We start from the raw sequence: 15,706 nt of genomic DNA, 5'->3' as shown, positions 1-15,706 counted from the left end.
CCTGAGGAGAGCACTTGGAGGGAGGGTCAGGAGATGTGGGCTCGAGTCACACACTGCTGCTGCGGCGTGGTGCAGGTTCTCTTATTCACAAATTCGGCCTCTGGACTTCTTTTCCACTTTCACTGGCATCTCCCGTGGGCATGGTCAAATAAGACAGATCCTGCTCTTAAATGACAGATCCAGTTCATTAAAGGCTGGAGCATTAACCAGCTCAGAGGCTCCTTCCGAGGTCCCCTGAGGACGCGGACTCTGCCTGTCAGCTCATCCCTGTAAGCGGATGCTGTATTTCCCTCCCCCAGTTCTGGCAGTATGGAGAGTGGGTGGAGGTGGTCGTGGACGACAGGCTCCCCACCAAGAATGGAAAGCTGCTCTTCCTGCATTCCGAAGAAGGCAGTGAATTCTGGAGCGCGCTGCTGGAGAAGGCCTATGCCAAGTAAGTGGTGCAGGTAGGAGCTGGGAGACCATGCAGAGCTGGGGGAGCTTGCCCCTTGCCCCCCGACTCTGGGTGCCCTGACCAAGTCTTTCCCAGCACTTAGACCCCACATGTACAGTATCCTCAATAACTAAGAGAAACAGAAATTTGGGCTAGGAGTTCAAAGCTCAGCTCTGTCCCACATCAGTGTGTGAATTGGGATGCTGGCTTTGTCTTTTTAAAGCCTCCAGGTCAGTTCTTAGGTCAATGTGAGTTTTTTAAAGAGTGATGAAGAAGAATAAAGCAAATATGCTTAGATATCAGACTCACAAAAGTCTCTACCCTTTGTTTGGAAGTCATTCTTCTTCACTCGCATTCAATGTTCAAAGTCTTCTTTGGGGTTCTTTTAATTCATTTTATTGATTGGTCCCCTTTTTCTGCAATCCCTGTTCCTTCCCAGCCCTATTCCCAAAGCAAGCCCCAAAGGAGGCCTCTCAGCCTTGAGAGAGGGTCCCCTTCATCCTTACCCATGCCCTCAACTCAAGATGTCAAGGTCAGCTCTGGATTACACTTTGCTTTTTATTTTTATGTATTATTTTTTGGCTGTGCTGGGTCTTCGTTGCTGCGCTCAAGCTTTCTCTAGTTGCAGTGAGTAAAGGCTATCTATTTGCAATGCTTGGGCTTCTCATTAGGGTGGCTTCTCTTGCTGTGGAGCATGGGCTGTAGGCATACAGACTTCAGTTGTGTCCTGTAAACCCGTGTCCCCTGCATTGACAGGCGGATTCTTAACCACTGGACCCCACCAGGGAAGTCCTGCACTTTGCTTTTTGAAAGAGCACTTGGCTTTGTGAGAGGTGTTCTGAGATTCATGCCTGGCAGAGTGCTGAGCTGGCCTTGTGAAACTGTGCCTAAACCCCTCCTTGGCCCACAGACAAAGCTGACTAAGGCCCTCCTGTGCCCTCCAGGGTGCACCATGTCCTAGCAGCACCCCTGCCCCATCCCACGGGACCCCCTTGCTAATGGCTGTGGATGATACCCGTGTTCTTTCTTGTCCAACAGGCTCAATGGTTCTTACGAGGCTCTCACTGGAGGGTCCACGGTGGAGGGGTTTGAGGATTTCACAGGTGGCATCTCTGAGTTTTATAACCTGAAGAAGCCACCGGCCAGTCTGTTCCAGATCATCCAGAAGGCCCTCCGCTCGGGGTCTCTGCTGGCCTGCTCCATTGACGTGAGCTGAGATGGCTTCTCTTTGCTTTTCCTCCCTGCATGTGGTAGGGAAGGGACCAGATCGGGGGCTCGAGGCTGGGAAGGCTTTGGGCCAGAGTCTGGGGCTTATGGGGTAAGTCCCATGATATATTGGTCCCTAGCAGGTGGGAGCTTGTGGCCAGACCTAATTAATGGATAGGAACCAGAGTCTCATAAACTCAGAAATTTTCGGAGCCCTAAGTGTCAAGCCCCTTTAGTTCTGCAGGAATTGCCCTAAGAATGCAGTCTTGACCCCTTGATCCTGGGCCCTACCTTTGCTATCCCCTTTTGGCTAAGTAATCTTGGGATTTTTGTAAATACAGTGATCAACAATATATGATGGGGGCTTGGAGCTCACTGAAGAAAAGGGAAGAGGTTTTGAACTAGGGGTGATGCTCTTTCTGGGGGATGGTGGTATGCAGTTCCAAGGTGATCTGGAGACCAGAGCCTGGATGTCACCAGCCCCTCCACTTGCTCTTTCTCTCCTTACCTGGTGGTCTCACACATATGAATGACCAGGCAGGAACAATCTCCCTTTCTCCTCTCTATAAAAACCCCAGCAGGATATGTGTGTTTTTTGGTAGAGAAGTGCTGTGGACCCTGGGGAAGGTATGGACTATTGAGGAGGGACTCTGGGGACCCCTGCTGGTGAACTGGGACCGGTCCAGAGGGGTTGTCATGGTTAGTCTTCTACAGGCAGTCGTGGGATCCCTCTTGGGGAATAAATGACTTCCAAGCTTCCTATGTCATTTTAAAGGCTTCTAAGTCATTTTCCAGGACTTGCAGGCAGGCCTGATCAAAGAGGAGTGGATGGAGAGAGCTCTGTTTACCTGGGGCTAATTGCTCCACCTGCATATATCCCCAGTCCTGCACTGGGACCCTCTGGCTGTGTAGCATGTGCTTAGAAAGCCTTGTAGGACTGGTCCCAAGAAGGTCAGGGTCAGCCACTCTGAGTGGACTTCTTTATTCTCAATTCAGATCTCCAGTGCAGCTGAAACGGAAGCCATCACCAGCCAGAAGCTGGTTAAGGGTCACGCATACTCTGTCACTGGAGTCGAAGAGGTAAAATTGGGCAGGGATGGATGGGTAGGGTAATGCCTGACGGTGTTACCGTAAATCCCTGGCATCCTAGAGAGAAAGAGAGGGGATCACCACCTAGTGCTTCCCTGCCCTGCTGGGGTGCAGCCTCTCTGGCTGCACAGAGCCCCTGACATCCTCCTGCTCATTACAAGGGCCCTTCTTCCTCTTACCCACTTAGAGATGGATTTTGTAACCTCTCTGAGCCACAGCTTTATGGGTTCTAACTAAATGCAGGCTCTCCTCTGAGATGTGGCCAGGAAGGGACAGAAGGTTTTGGAGGAAAGTTGTAGAAATTGTCAGTTAGATCCACACTCTTTCTAAGAGGTATGTTTGTACAGGTTAAGCACTGGAAACCCATAGGATCCTCAAGGTGAAAAAGGCAGTAATACATGCCCCAGCGTTCAAGGTGGGGTGTGATAGTGAGGGGAACGCAGATATTCCTTTCTCTCCAGCCCAAGGAGAAAGCATGGGTTAAGCTTTTCATTATTTTTATTTACTATAGTCTGCCTGCTTCCAAAAAGGATGTGCAGTGGTTTGCAATGAAAAGCACAGACTCAATAAAACCGTACAACAAAGGCAAAACACAGAAGACAGTCCAGGCTAAAGACAGTGCTCCAGTGGAGAAATTAATTTTGCTTTGGGTTTCCTGAGGGCTAAGGCAAAAAGGGAAATGCAATGGTGTCTTAGTTTTTGTTATTTATTAAAAAGGCCTTAATGTTCACTCTGTGTATTTGTGTTTCACAAATACGCTCCTTAATGAAGTCAATTCCAAACATGAATTCAGCATGAATGTGTAAACACTGGGCTGAGGGCATGACAGAGGATACAAAGGAAGGTCAGATCCTGAAGACTGAACTGTTCATCGTGTTTTTGTATGTGAGCAAATGCACAAATGGGGTTCCACAGAGAGTAGGGGAAGGTGGATGAATGAATGGGCTTTCAGACAGGCTGCCTGGGTGCCTGTCCTCCACCTATTACTTACTAACTAGGTAATCTTGGATAATTCAACCCCTCTGTCTAGGTCTCAGAAGTGTTGTTTTTTAAATTTTTATTGGAATATATTTTATTTACAATGTTGCGTTAGTTTCAGGTGTACAGCAAAGTGAATCAGTTATCCATGTACATATATCCACCCTGTCTGAATCTCAGAGTTTTGAGGGAGATTAAAATGAAGATGATAACAGCACCCGGCTTATAGGATGGTTGTGAAGTTTAAATGAGGTGATAATGCATCTGAAAGGCTGAGCTTGGTGCCCAGGTCATCGCACCGGCCTATGAAATGCTAATTGCTCTGCTCTTAGTATTTGTTGGACGGCATTTATTATCAATGGGTCTCATATATTAAGAACTGAGTCAGTCAACTATAAAATTTTAAGTCAAGTTAAAGCCGACAGATGCTTGTTTTTTTATGCTAGACTCACTATTTATTCAACCAGATTGTGAAAAACAGAGCTAAGGCCTGAAAAACTGTGTGAAAAGAAGACATGTTTAGGGGCCTTTGAGGAATTGAATGCAAGTCCCTCAGGTGCAGACAGGAACGCAGGGCGGCAGGGGTGGGTGTGGAGATTCAGATGCCTTTGTGTGTGGCCTTTGCAGGTGGATTTCCGGGGCTGTCCAGAGAGGCTGATCAGACTCCGGAACCCGTGGGGCGAAGTGGAGTGGAAGGGGGCCTGGAGCGACGAGTAGGTTCTCCCCTCCCTCCCTGCCCGTGCCCACCTCCCTCTGCGGGGAAGGCATCAGTCGAAACACGCGCAGTGATTCTGAGACCCCCAGGGCAGTGCACTCGCAGCGCTTCCTGTCCGCAAATCACACAGCCTGTTTAGAAAAGAATGTTAGATGGTTCCAGGTGGGGAAAAGCCAAACAAAACCCACTCAGCAGTAGTCTTTGATTCCTTGCTCTGCTCTGGCGTTTGCAAGTGTGGCAGCTCAGTGGAATTTTGCTTAGCGCCCGAGGGTTTGCTTGTTTGCCGAGTACCACAGCGGTCATCCAAAGGTGAGACCCATCACTCTCCATCGAATTCTTTCCACTTCGCGAAGTCTGGTTACTCTGACAAAGGCCAAACCCCTCAACACGAGGAAGAAATGCGCTTAGAAAGAGGAACTGAATCTTAGAGGAGCCACTGGCCGCCGCAGGCAGGAGGATGAACGGGAGGGGTGCCCGCTCGCTGAGAGCTCATTTCTGGCGGGTACTGATCTCTCCTGACAAAGCCATTAATGACTGGAGGGACCCAGGCCTCTCAGAGATGGTGCCTGAACCCAGACAGAGGCCTCCTGTGGTGTCCAGGGACAGCTGTGTTCTGGAACCAGTGCCACCGTGGTGCGGGAGGATGGAGAAAGCATGGTCTGGTTTCCGCCCTAGTTAGCGCTGCTGGCACGGGGGAGGCAGGAGGCAGGTTGGCGCCGCTGGGGGAGAATGGAGCACTCACCAGTGTCATGGATGAAGACCTGCCAGAAATGGGAATGGTCATAAAAACAACCCCCCAAAAAACACATCCTTAAGCCTCATGTGCACCCCATGTGCTATCTGTATTACATGACGCCACCAGGGCTTTGGAAGGGAACTTTATTACTTTTATGAACTAATCACACATCATTACTGCTCATAACTGCAGTCCTTCCCTTCAGGTTTGTGTCACGAAGAAACACACGTCCCCAGGGCCACAGATGGCCTCCTGTATTAAAGACTTGTCATTCTGCTGCCTGTGATGGAGCAAAACCCAAAACCTTACCCAAACCCAACACCAACCGCCCCAAAAGTGCGTCATGGCTGAATGAAATCGAAACCCCGAGTTTTGGCCTTTTTAAGCAGCAGCTGTTTCCCAAGCTGTTTACAGGGCGTATGGGACTTTATCTCCTTTCCCTGATGCTGCTCAGTCTGTAACAGGCTGGGACAGGTCCAGGAGTTCGAGGTGATGACTGGCAGGCCCCACCATCTGGAGACGCAGCCTGGGGTGTTTCTATATGGATGTTGTGGGGGAGGGTGCTGCAGCTCTGTGAGACTCCCCCTAGCCTCAGCCCAATATCTTTAAATTAAAATTAATTTTTTTTCCAATTAGTTTTAAGAGACCAACTGGGATATTTAGGTCAGATCTCAAATTCTCCAGCTTGTCTCCTAATCTCTGTTTATGATAAGCACATTCTGAGCTTTGGTTCTGATTCAGTGACTGTTTCCATGAATTACAGAGGCCCTAAGAGCTCCCCTGCCTGATCCTTAGGGGACCTGAGAGCCCCCCTGGAGGGAGAGGCTGGGCTTAGTCCTGGTGTTCATGCAGCCAAGAGGAGGTCTTCACGTTTTGCTGAAAGCATTCAGAGAAGGGATTTTTTTTTTAAAGATGGATATCGATGCTGCTTAGTTATTTAGACACTGCATACATATTTCAGGGAAACCTCACTTCTTAAAGGTCAGGTAGCTGGAGATGGCATTTGAACAAAGTACGTGGGTATTGCCATGGAAAGGCTGCCATCAGGGGGCCTCGCAGGGTGCCATTACTCCAGGGAAACTGTCACAAAACTGGGTGTGATTGGCATTCCGCAGGCTCAGGAAGGGGGCTACGTTGATGTGTCCGAGATGCTTAGCCCCTCTCACGGTATCTTCACCTCAGACAGATAAGCCAGAAGGATGTCTCCCCAACTGAGAAGAGGAGGAGGTGGCCTTTCTCTGCTGGCCATTCTCACAGCTCTTCCCCTGGACTTGCCCAGGCCTGTGATCCAGGGCCTGGGGGGCTGAATCAGACATGATTGGCTGGAGAGAGAAATTAGTAAAGCCATGGCCGAGGGTTCCTCCTGCTGCATGTCTGGGGTCACCCTGCTAGTGCCTGTGGAGTCCCGTCCCCTCCCCAACCGCATCCCCTACCATCTCATACCCCTCGCCCACCCTCAGTCATTTTGGTATTCCCCATGTTTGGGGTTGGTGGCGGGGCAGGAGGTGGGGAGGGTGGGAAGCTGAGAGCTGCAGTAAACAGCTTGCTCTGCAGCAAGCTCTTCAAGAACCATCACCTCTGCTTCCTTAAAACAACAACTTTATTCTTTCTTTCCCAGTGCACCGGAGTGGAATTACATAGACCCCACGCAGAAAGAACAGCTGGGCAAGAAAGCCGAGGATGGAGAGTTTTGGTGAGAGGGTCTGCAGGAGCGCTATCCTCTTGGCTGTGGGTTCCTTCCTGGTTTGAGCATGGGCAGTTCTCTCTAGGTGTTCCAGGAAGTCAATGTGGTTTCCGGCCAGGGGGCTTCTTTCTTCTTCCCCTTTTACTCCAGTAAAAGGTAGAAACCAAGATATCTGGGCCTCAACATGGATTAGCTATCAGCCTGACTTTCTCAGTTTCTGTATCTTTTCAAAGTCCAAGGTTTAGATTAGCATCAAAATACAATAACTTCCTTCACTCCCTAAGGAAGATACTAAGGACACGGTTAGACTGTGTGGCTTAGGGACCATCTCTAGGCTAGACACCAATCAGAGTTAACCAGTCACCTTGAGGTGGTGACTTGGTTCATTTTACCTCCAAGGGTCTCTGCAGTTTACGGTTCAGTCTCTTTGCTGGTTGGCTGGATATAAAAGGGGAGCTTTTTAAGAGCAGAGATGCAAGCAATAGTGAGGAAGTTGCCAATACTGTACACTTCTTTCACTGCTGTTAAAATACCATTGTTTGACTGGTAAATTATAAGTCATTTTAAAAGAAATACTGAGACATTTGACCAATGATCACTGCGTATTTGTACAGTGGCGTGTAGGAAAGATTTAGTTGGCCCACGGCCTCTGCTCTGTCCTGTGCCCACGGGGCCACACCTTCCACCACCTTTCCAGCCCAGCTCTCTTGACCAAGAGCTCACTGATCCCTTTGCCCCCAGGATGTCTTTTTCGGATTTCTTGAGGCAGTTCTCTCGGCTGGAGATCTGCAGCCTGTCCCTGGACTCATTGAGCAGCGAGGAGGTGCACAAGTGGAGCCTGGTGCTGTTCAATGGGCGCTGGACTCGGGGCTCCACGGCTGGAGGCTGCCAGAACTACCCAGGTGAGATGGCAGGGGTTGGGGGGAGGGTGATGCTGTGTCCACCTCATCTTCTGTCTTGTCCTCTCTGGGCTGGGCATCCTTATCCGTTAATCTTGGGACAATGCCTTTGCGCTCTGTCCTCCGGCTCCTGACACCACTTGGTGGCCCTGCCTCTTTCTGGGGCTTGGAGGCCAAGGCAGCAGTGGTGGGTGGTGACTCTGCAGCCCCTTACCTGCAGCTCGATCTCAGGTAATGTCATTCTTCAGCATCTCTGCGTGTTCAGACTTTCTGTTCCACCCACCTGCCCCTTGTTCCAAAAGGCTATTCTTTGTACTAACCGTGCACTTGGCATCCTGCACCAAGGTCTCTTGTTCTTCTCTGGGGCTTCCTCCGTCTCCACCCGGCCCAGCTGGCTGGCACCTGGCCCACTGCGCCCTGGGGCAGGTGCAGCGTCTCTGTGTCGGTAGACCGCATCCGAGTGGCTGTTCTGCTTTGTTTGCACCTAAGTTGGAGGTGGCAGGGCCTGACAGCCTGATCAGGGGTGGTCACACACAGGGCGTGGGAATGGCCACTGTCTGCTCCCCCTGGGAGTCATCGGAGCACCCTCCCTGGTGGGGATAGCCTGGTGCAAACCGCTGCTGCTGTGCTAACCTGGGCCCTCGTCCTATTAAAGGTGGGAAGCCTTCCCGTTGGCGGGAGATCACTAATGTCTACACATACAGGCTCCTCCTAGGTCGAATCACCTGAGGCAGCAGCAGAGGAAGAAACTCCGAAAAACAGCCCCACATCTCTCAGGAGAAATGAAAGAAAGCAAAACCCACCCTCTCCACTTCCCACCTCCCCAGGCTCCATGCTCCCTCTCCTAGTTTGATGTTGACATTGTTGATGGACTTAGATGTGTAAGCACTGGGCCTCATTCTCACGACAGAGCTCAGTGCAGGCCTGTGCTCAGGGTGTGGAAGCAGCATCAGAACAAAATCCCACGTGGGTGGAATCCTGGGGCTTGACTGGGTCTCTGGTTCTTTGTCCCCTTCCAACCTAAGTTCCCATTTCTGATCGCCGAGATGAACACTGAGCAGAGAGGGAGGAGGGAGTTCCTTTCCTGCCACAGTTGCTCAGATGCTCAGTCTAACGGCTCTGGGACCCTGGGAGGGTCATTTCCCCGTTCTAAGCTTCAATTTCCCAATCGTCAAAGTGGAGGGAAAATACCAGCTTTTGGAAGTGCTTTGTAAATGGTGTAGTTTTATACAAATGGGATGTATTATTTTTATGACCCATTCTCTTCTTTGAGCTCCGTTAAGGAGTAAACAAAAATATGTAGGGATTGCAGTAATGTTGCATTTGGGAGAAATTAAAATATGCTCACCATTAGCAAGCTCTTAGAAAATGTGTTGGAAATTTGCATGGATCATTTTGGGAGCTTGGCACTGTAGGGGTGCCTAAGGTATCTGTATGCACGAAATCGCGACCCCATCTGTGCTGCCAGCTAGCTGTCGAGAAGAGATGAATGGTTCCTGCTCTTTGGTAATGATGTAAGTACAGAAGATTACAGAATTGTCTCTGGCTCCTCTGGAGTCGGCAGATATTTGGCTTTAAAATCTACACACTTGTGTCCTTAAAAAAAAAAAATTGAAAGTGGAGGTTCTGGGAAGGTGGGATTGTAATTTTATTGTTAAGAAAATATAATAACCAGTGGCTGTTGGTCATTTGTGAAAGCCTTGTTATTTCATCAAGTATTTAGAGGACCCTTATTTAGAGGATCCCTTCTTTTTCTACTACTCCCCCCGCCCCCTGCCCCGCCTGCCCCCAGGCACATCATTATTGACTTTATTGAGGCCCTGGCATGGAGATGGCCCATCAAGCCCGTCTTCCTCAATTATGTTCTGCTACTTGAGTCTGTCATAGAATTGCTGTCTGCCCCTAGGTGACTCCTTTGCCGTCTCTGTGCCTTAGCTTGTACAGTCGCTATTTGGAGAGTTTTTTTTTAAGATTATATTTGAAATGAAGCAGTATTTTTAAAATATCCACAGGTGGTGTGGCAGACATGCTTCTTAATTGCCAATTAGGCTTCCCAGGTGGTGCTAGTGGTAAAGAGCCCGCCTGCCAATGCAGGAGACATAAGACATTTAGGTTCGATCTCTGGGTCAGGAAGATCCCCTGGAGGAGAGCATGGCAACCCTCTTCAGTATTCTTGCCTGGAGAATCCCATGGACAGAGGAGCTTGGTGGGCTATGGTCCACAGGGCCACAAAGAGTTGGAGACTACTGAAGTGACTTGAAGTGCTAGTCACTCAGTCATGTCCAACTCTTTGCGACCCCATGAACTATAGCCCATCGGGCTCCTCCATCCATGGGATTTCTCTGGCAAGAACATTGGAGTGGGTTGCCATTTCCTTCTCCACTGTACTCTTGAGGGAGTGTGTCTTATCACTGGCTGCAATGTCGAGTCATCTAGAGGAGCCCCGGGGCCTCTGGACAGAGGATCTGTAATCAGGGCTGTTTCAGGCTGGGATCTGAAGCAGGGGCCTATCAGAGAGGGCTTCCTGGGGCAAGAGTGGTCATCTTTACAGCCTGTCAGGAGAGGCCCCCTTGATTCCTAGTCTTCACTGGACTTTTGTTCTCATCTGAGCCAGAGACCTGCTTGTTCCCCAGACACCTCCTTCCTCCAGGAGTTGGGTTCATCTTCACAGGCCAGGAGCTGGGAACAAGGAGATGTTAACCATTTCCCCAGGAAGACTTGGCCTTCCCCAGAGGGACCTCGTGTAGCCCTGGGACCTCGGGACCTTGAATATCCCAGCCAAGCACCCAGGGCCCCTGGTTGATGAAATGGACAAGTGCAAAGTTTGCACACGCTGGGGGTGTGTGTGTGCTGGTATGTGGGCAGGGTAGGGAGAAAGGAGGAAATGCTGATGACCTTGGAAAGCAGTCTTGCTGAGGCCTGCTTACCTGGCACAGTTTGGCCAGAGTTATGCTTTCTGGGGATGATCACGTTCCTCCTATTCATTCTGTTCTTCCTGATCTCCTCACCTGCCTTGTGGGGAACCACCGTCTCCTGGGTGACTTCCAGCCACTTACTGGACCAATCCCCAGTTCAAAATCCATTTGGATGAGGTGGACGATCACCAGGAGGAGGGCGTCAGTGAACCCTGCTGCACGGTACTGCTGGGGCTGATGCAGAAGAATCGCCGGCGACAGAAGAGGATGGGACAGGGCATGCTCAGCATCGGCTATGCTGTCTACAAGGTACTCCGCAGGTGGGGTCAGCCATCATGGCACACCTGTCTTTGGTCAGAATATTTTGGCCAGCAGTTGAAGTGCATCTTTCTTTTTGTTTGGCTGTTCCTAATCAAGCGTTCTCCTTGCTCCCCTAAAATGCTTCTCCCAGTGGCCTTACTGAGGCCGAATTTCACAATTAGATATTCATTCCTTTGGCTTAAATCTCTATTATTAACATCAAAATGTGTAATTCATTAAACTTTTCCCTGTCATTGCCTATTCAGTGTAAACACACTTATTAGACTTTTTCCAGGTATAGGCTTCTCAGGGTACAGGAGCCAAGAAGGTGACACAGGAGTTTGAGGACATCACAGAGTAGGGAAAGGGAAGATTGTTATGTGAGCCAAAGACAAACACCCTCCTCTCGGGGTAACCCCAAGACACTTGTTGGGACACACCAGGCTGGGTAAAAGGAGCCACAGGTCATTTTCAGTTCTGGTATCTCTGGACTGAAGGTCATAGCTGGCTCTTGGCCCAGGCTGCAGTGCCTGGCTTAATACCCCAGTTTGCCCTGGTAACCACCTCAGTATAGATTTCACAGCCTCACAGATACGTTCGAGCAAGACCTCTGGGTCTTGATAAGCCTAGCCAGGATCAAATTGGAATCCACTTTTTAATACAGGCAAAGACTTTCTATAACGAATTCTGGAGGGATTCATGGTGGTTGTTTTCATAGAATTTTGTTAAAAATGAATTTCTTGGGAAAAATACAATTCTAATCAGAAGGACCAAGAGCTGGCTGGAGGCCCAACACCTCAGTATAAATTACTGCATGAAAAAGAAGTATTATAATAAGAAACCAGTAAGGAAAATTGTGACTATTAAGCTCATACAACTTCCAGCCCCTTTCTTTCTCTTATTTAGGAATTTAGGGCTTTAGAGTTTAGGGTGTGTGTATGTGTGTGTATTTTGTGTTGGAGAAATGGGGAATTGAAAAATAATTGCTGTTTGATGGCTGGAGAAAAGAATTTCAAATAAATAAGCTCCAATTCTATTCCAGCTTAGCCCTTCCACCTCCACCTAGATGTAAGTAGCACCCAACCAGATTCTTTTTTTATAGAAAGTGAAAGTGTTAGTCACTCGGTCACGTCCGACTCTTTGTGATCCCATGGACTGTAGCCTGCCAGGCTCCTCTGTCCATGGAATTCTTCAGGCAAGAATACTGGAGAGGGTTGCCATTCCCTTCTCCAGGGGATCTTCCTGACCCAGGGATTGAACCCAGGTTCCCCACATTGCAGGCAGATTCTTTATCAAAACTGAGGAAGCACTTACCCTGTGCATATCAATTCAACCCATCTTTAGTGTGTATCCACCAGGTGCCTTGCTGAAGGCTGAGATGCAGAGGAATAGCACAAGGTTATTGCCCTCAAGGTACTCATATTCTCAAGGGGAAAACCACACACACACCACTAACTGCAGGGTGGTCAGATCTGCTATGATGAGAACCTACACTGTGGGCTGAGGTCTCCTCACAGAGGGATAGGTTCGTGGAGAAGACTTTGATCAGGGCATCAAAAAATGAGCTGGATTTCAAAGATGAATGAGGGAGAACTTTCCAGCCACAGGGGACAGCGTGTGCTTCTTGACAGCAGGAGAGAAAGCGACAATTTTGGAGAGCGAGCAGTAGGCAGGTATGGCCGAAGAGTGGGCTGCAATGGGGACTGTGGCCACCAGCTGTCATCCACAGGCTCTACCGTCTATAACAGGATCAGAAAAGCTTTCTTTCTTTGGAACGTGAGCTAACACACAGAAATAGCTTTGTGGGCATGGCATTTGCTCTCATAAATAATATATACAGCATGTCAGTTTTTCAGACATCAGTTTATAGCTGCTTTTAAAATAACCCCATGTATGTGATCCGTGGACCTGCTTATAGCCAGAGCCTTCTAATCTAGAGCATGACACCTGTGAACACAAACTTTAGGGTTAGGATGAGGGCATGTGCAGCGCTGTAGGGATGTCTGAGGGTGGAGGCAGTGTCTGGGCTTGTTCAAAGGACCTGGTGTTGGACAAAGGGAATGCAGGGGTTGTAGGGGGTACTGTTCTCTGACCCTTGGAACTGCCTCCTCTGGCTTTGAAAGTATTAGCTGCTGAGTCGTGTCCGACTCTTTGCAACCCCATGGACTGTAGCCCACTAGGCTCCTCTGTCCGTGAGATTCTCAAGGCAAGAAGACTGGAGTGGGTTGCCATTTCCTTCTCCAGGCGATCTTCCTGACGCAGGAATTGAACCCTCATCTCTTATGTCTCCTGCATTGGCAGGTGGGTTCTTTACTGCTAGCGCCACTTGGGAAGCAACCCTTCCCGTCCTCCCCTTTCTGGCTTTAACTGTCTGTAAACTGGAGTCTGGCTTGAGGTTGGAAACTTGACACTGATAAGCAGCCAGAAAGCTCCGAAGGCTAAAGAGCCCTGCTTGTCTGGCCTCCATTCTCTCCCCTGTTATCTTCCTGTGGTGACTACAGGCTCCTGCCAGGCAGGCCTGTCATTTGCATTCAGGATCCTACGTTTCAAAGGTGACTGTCCCTTTCCATCCATGACTGGGCAAGGCTGGCCTTGTCTCCTGCCTGGATGCTGCCTGGCTAGCTGGATGGCTCAGATCCTGTCCAGGGACTCTTGGCTGTGGATTCAGAGCATATTGCCCGAGGCGGTGGGCGGGTTAAATGGAAAGACCTCTGAGGTGGTTAAGGGAGTCCCTGCTGAGGGGGTGGTGAAGGCGATTAGACAGGTGGTTAGACAGGTCCTAGGAGGCAGTCCCCTGAGGACCCCTGCTCTCCCGGACAGCCAGGGCCTCTGCATGAGGGAATCTCAGCTTTAGACGCAAAGTCAGAGGGGTGACAGTGGCCCCAGACTTTTCCACCTCTGCTGCCGATTATAAACGGGGGCTCCAGAGTGAGGATGCCAGCTGATCCAAATTTCCTTTTTTTCCTTCAGTGTTGGCAGTTGCCCACAGACCTAAGCCACAAACAATGCCCTTCCTGCTCTTCTGGTCTAAACAGCCTGTGTGGCAGGGGCAAAGTTGGGGGTTGAACCTTCTTCTCTATCTGGGCACGTGGGGCCTCCCACTCTTCATCCGAGATCTCCTGTGGGCATTACAGTTTCCAGTTGCAAATAATAGACCCAACTAGACTAGGGGCTTCCCTGGTGGCTCAGCTGGTAAAGAAACCTCCTGCAATGCGGGAGACCTGGGTTTGAGCCCTGGGTTGGTAAGATCCCTTGGAGGAGGGATAGGCTACCTACTCCAGTATTCTTGGGCTTCCCTGGTGGCTCAGATGGTAAAGAATCCACCCGCAATTCAGGAGGCCTGGGTTCGATCTCTGGGTTGGGAAGATCCCCTGGAGGAGGGCATGGCAACGCACTCCAGTATTCTTGCCTGGAGAATCCCTATGGACAGAGGAGTCTTGTGGGCTACAGTCTATGGGGTTGCAAAGAGTTAGTCACAGCTGAGTGATTAAGCGTGCACACAGACTAGTGAAAAGGAATCTACCAGCTCATGTAAGCAAACCCAGAGAACGACAGGAATGCTTGGGACAAGGGACTTGCCTGCTCTTAGGACCTTTTCTCTCCACATCTACCCTCTGGCGTCAATGCCATCCTCCCGGTCTAGCTTTCTGCACAATCTCCCTAATGTCGTCCACATAAAAGAAGAACCTTCTTCCGTTAGTTCCAATTTGAAAATCATAGAGAAGTCTCTGATGGACTCGACTTGGGTCACAAGCCTCTTCCTGGACCAATCACTGTTGTGAATGGTGATTAAATTATGTCTTGACTTGAGTGACACCCTCTTCTGGACAAGCCCTTGATCTGGAGGCCAGGTCTGTAGGCCTGTAAGATGTTAGTTCTCATGTAAACCCCAAAGCTATTACTCTTAAAACATTTGGGATCCTGGTAGATTATACAACAAGAAAATTAAGTAGAATTCCTTTTTTTTTTCCTTTCTTTCAGATTTCTAGGGCTCAGTAGTCTACAGATGGTCATGCTATTCACCAATGACTTTCCAGGTTCAGAAATGCTGATGAGTCTCTCACTTTAGCACAGGCTTCCTCCCAGTGGCCCAGGACTGCACAGTCTGCGCTAGATGCGGGGAGGGACGAAAAGGCACAAGGGGAGGGGTGAGGAACCCTTGGGTGACCTGCTCTTTTCTCCTTTCCTGTAGATACCCAAAGAGGTATGTTCACGCTGATGGAGATGTCCCCTCTTTGGTAAGGAACAGCTGGGCAGCCTCTACGGATGGGCACCTGGCGACATCAGCTTCCTCTGATGGAAGCTGGCTCTCCCACAAACCAACTCTGCAGGATCTGGTGAGCTGGTAACCTTGAGACCTGCTAAAGATACTTGGGACCCACCCTCCAAGAAGGGCACAGTGGTAACCTTTGCCCCCTGTGTGCCTGGTGCTCTGATCCAAACAGGATGACTGTAGCTCACTCAGGCTCCTGTTTATCTAGCTAACAGGAATAAATGCCCTCATGTCTGATAAGAAAAGGAAGCACCAGTTTTATCTTTTTGGCTCCTGGCTGTTCCCGTGCTCCTCAGTGATTTACAGCTGGGTTTAAGAGAAACATCATCAAGGTCTTACTTACCGCTGGGGTTTCCTGCTGCTGTCCCAGACCTCAGCCAGCAATGCCAGTGGCCTCATGGGCAGGGGCTGGCAGGGCACACTTATAAGAGTGCCTTGCCCATGCAGCGGGTACCCTGTCAGGCCCCAGCTCATCCCA

At 49.8% G+C, this 15,706-nt stretch overlaps 1 protein-coding gene across 1 annotated transcript in view; it reads left to right on the top strand.

The window, feature by feature from the left end:
- The window catches only part of CAPN8 (calpain 8), a 67,848-nt gene that overhangs the window by 35,809 nt on the left and 16,333 nt on the right, over positions 1-15,706 (top strand). Inside the window, exons 4-11 of the mRNA XM_055581961.1 lie at positions 300-433; positions 1,472-1,640; positions 2,636-2,719; positions 4,334-4,419; positions 6,776-6,850; positions 7,583-7,743; positions 10,789-10,964; positions 15,148-15,159. Coding sequence (XP_055437936.1) covers positions 300-433; positions 1,472-1,640; positions 2,636-2,719; positions 4,334-4,419; positions 6,776-6,850; positions 7,583-7,743; positions 10,789-10,964; positions 15,148-15,159 — 897 coding nt within the window. The remainder of the gene's footprint in view (positions 1-299; positions 434-1,471; positions 1,641-2,635; positions 2,720-4,333; positions 4,420-6,775; positions 6,851-7,582; positions 7,744-10,788; positions 10,965-15,147; positions 15,160-15,706) is intronic.

The sequence above is a fragment of the Bubalus kerabau genome, chromosome 5 (genome assembly GCF_029407905.1).
Source record: "Bubalus kerabau isolate K-KA32 ecotype Philippines breed swamp buffalo chromosome 5, PCC_UOA_SB_1v2, whole genome shotgun sequence".
NCBI classification, from domain to species: Eukaryota; Metazoa; Chordata; class Mammalia; order Artiodactyla; family Bovidae; genus Bubalus; species Bubalus kerabau.
The sequence above is the reverse complement of the archived record's forward strand: the minus strand, read 5'-3'. Positions and strand labels throughout refer to the sequence as shown.